General features: G+C 39.3%; 1 protein-coding gene across 9 annotated transcripts in view; it reads left to right on the top strand.

Annotated features, from left to right (window-relative positions):
- The window catches only part of SHPRH (SNF2 histone linker PHD RING helicase, E3 ubiquitin protein ligase), a 69,047-nt gene that overhangs the window by 58,762 nt on the left and 4,285 nt on the right, over window positions 1-6,000 (top strand). For all 9 annotated transcript variants that reach the window (XM_014531284.1, XM_014531287.1, XM_005883711.2 and 6 more), the window contains 3 exons: window positions 1,023-1,115; window positions 1,775-1,861; window positions 2,539-2,717. In XM_014531284.1, coding sequence (XP_014386770.1) covers window positions 1,023-1,115; window positions 1,775-1,861; window positions 2,539-2,717 — 359 coding nt within the window. The remainder of the gene's footprint in view (window positions 1-1,022; window positions 1,116-1,774; window positions 1,862-2,538; window positions 2,718-6,000) is intronic.

The following is a 6,000-nucleotide window of genomic DNA, read 5'->3' as shown; positions in this document are numbered from 1 at the left end:
TTTTCTGGGGTTTTGTTTAGCTTCTTATTTGCAACATAGTATATAGTTGCTTAGACTTGCAAATGAGAGGCCGGCAAGTGAGGCGGTGAACGTTGGAGTCTGCAGCAAGCAAGCCTCCCTGCTCGCTTCAGTGCCTGGCTGCCGGCCGCCATCTTGGCTGACAGTTAATTTGCATATACTCACTGATTAGCCAATGAAAAGGGTAGCGGTCGTACGCCAATTACCATGTTTCTCTTTTATTAGTGTAGACTAGAGGCCCGGTGCATTGATTTGTGCACCAGTGGGGTCCCTCAGCCTGGCCTGCACACTCTCACAATCCGGCACCCCTCGGAGGATGTCAGACTACCGGTTTCCACCCAATCCCTGCAGGCCAGGCCAAGGACCCCACTGGTGCACAAATCCGTGCACCGGGCCTCTTGTATGCATATAAGATCTTTGTTTCCTCTTTTCCCGCCCTCCCCTTTCCCCCCTTTCTTTTGAGATTCATCAGTCTGTTCCATGTTTCCATGCCTGTGTGTTGAGCATCCACACCCTGGTGGTCACTGCGTGTCATAGTGAACAGTCGAATGTTCAGACACTTAGCATATTAGCCTTTTACATATATAGACTAGAGGCCCAGTGCACAAAATTTGTGCACTGGGGGTGGGTCCCTCAGCCCAGCCTGCGCCCTCTCGCAGTCCGCGGCGCTCCCGCTGTGGGAGCACACTGACTACCAGGGGGCAGCTCCTGTGTTGAGTGTCTGCCCCCTGGTGGTCAGTGGACATCATAGGGACCGGTTGTTCTGGTCGTTCCACTGTAAAGGTCACTTAGGCTTTTATTATATAGATTCTCTCAGGGTGTAAATTCCATAACTTGTACACTTTTGAGGCTAAAGAAAATTCCCAGCAAATACAAAATAAAAAGGGATAAACACATATGTACCTATCATATAGTTTTGGTAATAAAAGTGTTTTATAATGGTTTTCCCTTCTGTTAACTAAATTTTATTTGGTAATAATGTGTTTTCTTCTTTGTGTTCAAAGGGTAGTCATTCTACAAAAGTGGAAGCTGTGGTCAGAACTCTGATGAGAATCCAGCTTAGAGATCCAGAAGCTAAAGCACTCGTTTTCTCAACGGTATAATGAGCATTTTCATCCTCACTGTTAACACTGACTGGCTTTCTGTCTAATCATTTTATATCTGAGAACTAGTTATTAAAGTTTGCCATAATATAGGTAGGATTTAGAATTACTGATAGATTATTTTCTATGTCCATACGATAGAATTATTTTTATAGAATTTTATGATGCTTCACAAGACAATTCCAATAGCTACATTTCGTGTTTTTATATTCCTTTTACTTGGGGATTTTCTTATATTAATATTTTTAAAAATTGGAATCTGGTACCTTGAAAGTCTCATTTCGCAAATGAACTTGATTGTTTAAGAGAAAGATAAATAATCAACTGAATAAAAATTCTAGTTTTCCTTTTGGAAAGATAAATAACCACATTCATTAAGCACTCCATTATTAATTTTCTATTATTTATACTTAATTCAGTTCTCAAAGATGATTATTTTCTTTACCCTATCTTTAACTAGCATTTGATTAAAAAAAATAAAAACACTACCATTTCAATATAGTATTAAATAATATTGATGGTACTTCATTTAAAGGTTTTGGTTTTGTGTTTACTTAATTCTGAGGTACAAAAGTTATTTTGACTTAGTTCCTTTTCAATTCTCTTAATGTGAAAGTGATGTATAAATATTTTCTTATTTTATGTGTTCTTAGTGGCAAGATGTATTAGATATTATTTCAAAAGCTCTCACTGACAACAACATGGAGTTTGCACAGATCAGTCGTGTGAAGACATTTCAGGTATGCCAAGATCTTCTCATGTTTTTTCAAGTGGGTTCAGTTGCAAATGGAAAGTTCTGTTAACTAGCTTACTTTCATTTATTGCCTTGTGTCTTGATTAATTATAAAGCAAAGTAGAGAAACTATAGTTATTTTCTTTCTGTTCAGTTATACCCATAGCATGATTTCTTCTGACTTGAGGTACATTTCTTTAATATAACAAAAGATGGCCTATAATATACCTTTTGAGTGGACTGAGACCTCATGCCCCTGGGATTAGGTTCTAAATTCACTGCATCAGGCAAAACTGCATGTGGTCAGATTGTCCTTACATCACACTCAGTGCAATAACAGTGCACACCCAACAAGGCAAACACACACAAAAAGACCAAGTGAACATTGAGCAGATTCATGTCTCTTATCATACATGCTCTAACACATTCTTACTCTTGTTCTTCTCTCAGCTCGTATAGTTTAATTTGCATACATCACATAGTGATTCAGCTAGAACTTAGGAGACACTTGTACTCATAAAGTCAAGCAACAAGTTTACATTTTCTAAAAATAGTAATTTTACATTTAATTTTCTTAGCTATTATATTCCACAATACCATTAGGCATATTTAACATGAGCTGTAATATATTGCTCTTCCTTCTAACTGATCCAGCTAAAATTTAAATGTACCTTTCTTTTTTAGGAGAACCTTTCAGCATTTAAACATGATCCCCAAATCAATATTTTGCTGCTGCCCCTGCACACAGGTTCTAATGGATTAACTATCATTGAAGCTACTCACGTTCTCTTGGTGGAGCCCATATTGAACCCTGCCCATGAGCTTCAGGCCATAGGAAGGGTGCACCGAATTGGACAAACAAAGTAAGGACTTTAATATCAGTCGTGTTTGCTTCAAGTTCCTAAGACTCTTCATTTGTATTCATCATAACCTATTCATTTTTAATCTCTTCCTCATTTATTAAATTTTCAAGTATTATATAACCAAAGGACATTTTGAGAGGTTTCCAACCCTCCCTCCTCCAAGCAACAAACCCCCAAATTCTCCTAGATTTTTGCCTTTGCTCCTTCACAAACTACCCTGATACTTTGTCAAAGAAGTTTCTTAAACTGCTTAAGACAACTGCAAAGTTGAAGGCATCCATCATAACTTTGGGAAGAATTGATTTTTTATTGTCTCAGGTAGTTTGTATTTAAAAGAAGTCATATTTCATGCATGACTGAACACAAATATCTCCCTTTTAAATTCTTCCCCTTAGGAAAAGACAGCCTCACTCTAAGACAGGTCTACTCTTAGAGATAATTAGATTTAGTTTAAAGCCCAAAGCAAACCTAATAGTATATATCATATAGTATGGACTACTTTTATTCAAGTATCAAGATGGACCATTATTCTTTATAAGGTCGCTCAGATGTATTACCTCCTGGATGTTAGATGCCTTGAATGTTTTTCAAAAAAAATGCATCTATATGAAGAACTTATTAAGTAAATATTGATTGAACACCATTGTGCTGGATACTGAAGAGTCAAGTTGAAAAAGACATAATCTGTTGTCCCCAATGAGGTTAACATGTAGTACAGGAAATGGATGATTGAATATATTGCAGTACAATGTGCAAAAATATAATAGAAGTACTGTGGTAACAAAAGAAGGGAGTGAGCAGTTTGTGCCCTAGAGAGTCAGAAAAAGCTTTATTACGTTTAGTCTTGAAGGAATAATTATTTCAAAGTTGGGCTAAAAAGGGGTGTTCGCACAGCCAAAGAGAGTCTTATTTTCAGAAACACAGAAGAGATAACCAACATAATGTTTCTAGGGACAGTAAGGAGTTTGCAATTGCTGAGATGTAAGGTATGAGGAGAGCAGTGGCAGGAGATGAGGTTTCCTGGGCCAGGCTCAGACACATGGACTGCTCTTTGAGCAATAACTGAGAGAATAAATGATGACTTAATATTAAGCAAATGCTTAGCAAAATATCGCAAAGTAATACAATAAATGCAGGTTTATTCTACAGTACTACCAAGTATCATTTAAAATGCAGTTATGTCTTGTTTGTTTTTATGGGGTGGTTTTTTTTTGTCTTATATTTTTAAACATAGACTTCTTGTCTAATCGATGTTTCTAAAGCATGCACTGGACTCTTCTCTGATGTAAGGCCACAGTCTAAAAGAACATTTAACACTACCTGACAATTCAACCATGCTTCCCTAGTAAATAGATTGTCCTACTTTCTAAGGAGACTATCTTAAGTCTTCTACATCTTCCTCCTGCCCTTTGACAACGATCTAGCCTCATACAGGGAAATCAGATACAATCAGATTAGAAGTGCCTCCTCTTTCCATCACCAACTTGAACAGTCTCCTGTATCAATATCTACATACTTCATTCAGTGAATTTATATTGAGCACCTGTCTGCCAGGCACAGTTCTGGGTGCTTGAGATGCCCATACTGGGGCTTAAATCCTGGTTATAAAAGTTGTTAGAGAAGCAGATGGTTAACAATAAGCATAATAAGAAAAGTATATACTGTGTTAGGAGTTAGAAAAGTAGACTTGGGTAAGGAGGATAAAGAATGCAGGTGGCTGGCCAGGACAGCATGGGGGTCTTGTGGAGAAGGTGATATCTGAACCAAGGTGAGACGTGAGATAAAGAAAGCCCAGCAGATACGTTAGTGAAGACTATTTAGGTAGACAGTACACTCAGTGCAAAGGCCCTTAGTCAGGAGTATGCCTGGTGTGTTTTAGGAATAGGAAGGAGCCAGAGTTGCTGAAGTAGAGGGAGCAAAGAGGAAAGAAATAGGAGATGAAGTCAGAGAGTTTGGCTGGAGGGCTCTGTGTGTGTGTGGAGGACTATATAGGGCCCAGAGGCCATTGGAAGGCTTTGAGCAGAGGAGTGACATGAGCTAATGTAAGTGTTGAAACAGTCATTCCAAATGTCATGTTTGGGCATGGGGAGGGAGTGGGGGCACAAGGGAGGCTAGAAGCAGGGAGACTAGTTAGAAGGCAATTGCAGGAATCCTGGTGAGAGTAGAAGGTAATCTGGACCATGTTAACAGTAGTAGAAATGGTGAAACGCAGTCAAGTTCTGGATTTATTTAGAAAGTAGAACCAGTAGTATTTGTGAACGGACTGGACGTGGTGTGTGAGAGTCAGGTTAACGCATGGTGTTGGCCTGGACAACCAAAGGATGAAGCTGCTTTCTGTGGGCCTGGGGAAGGCTGTAGGACTCGGGGAGGGAACGGCAGAACTTCATTGTAGATATAAGTTCGAGATGTTATTAGACATCCAAATGGAGATGTCTGTTCTGTAATTAGATATAGATGTCCAGCGTTCAGGAGAACAGTCTGGACTAGAGAGATACATCTGGAAGCCATCAGCATATAATGGTATTTTTAAGTCTTGAGACTAAATATGGTTACCAACAGAGACTGTAGGTAGAGAGAAGGACCAAAGATGAAACTCCAGAGCCCCCCAAAGTTTAAGGCTCTGGGAGAAAAGGAAAGACCAGCAAAGAGGATAGATAAAGATCAAACAGTGCATTAAGAAGAAAACTGGGAGATGTCCTGAGAGCCAAGTAAAGAATGTAACTCAAGAAGGGGAATACGATCCACTGTGTCATGTACTGTCCAAATGTCAAGTAAAGTAAGGATTGAGAATTGATCCTTAGACTTAGCAGCATGGAGATCAAAACCAGTTTGGGTGGAGTGGTGGAGGCGAGGGCCTGGTGTGAGTGTAAGATAGAATAGGATTTTATTTATTTATTAACAAACACTTTTATAAGAGAGAGGGGTTAAGTAACTTGTCCAGGGTCACATGGCTAGTAAAGTGGTGGCAAGTTTCAAACAGCCATTCTGCCTCAGCACTCCATGCTTTTAACCACAATGCACTGCGGACTGTAGAGCTGGTGGGACTAGTGTGAGTTTTGCTGCAGAGAGGAGAGAAAAGGAAGAAAGTGGTATCAAGAGAGTTGTGTTATTTTCCCCTTTTCATATGAGAGAAATAATAGGAGAATGATGCATTAGAGACAGAAAAACTAATGAGGCAGGAGTTGGGGAGAATGCTGGGCTAGTACCTTTGAGTGGGCAAGAGGTGTAATTCTCAGTGTAGAGACTGGTTTTAGGCAGAAGCGCAGATGGTTCATCTGTAGTA

Source organism: Myotis brandtii, unplaced genomic scaffold (assembly GCF_000412655.1).
Source record: "Myotis brandtii unplaced genomic scaffold, ASM41265v1 scaffold8, whole genome shotgun sequence".
Taxonomy (NCBI): domain Eukaryota; kingdom Metazoa; phylum Chordata; class Mammalia; order Chiroptera; family Vespertilionidae; genus Myotis; species Myotis brandtii.
Note: the sequence above shows the minus strand (reverse complement) of the source record. Positions and strands in the feature narration are given on the sequence as shown.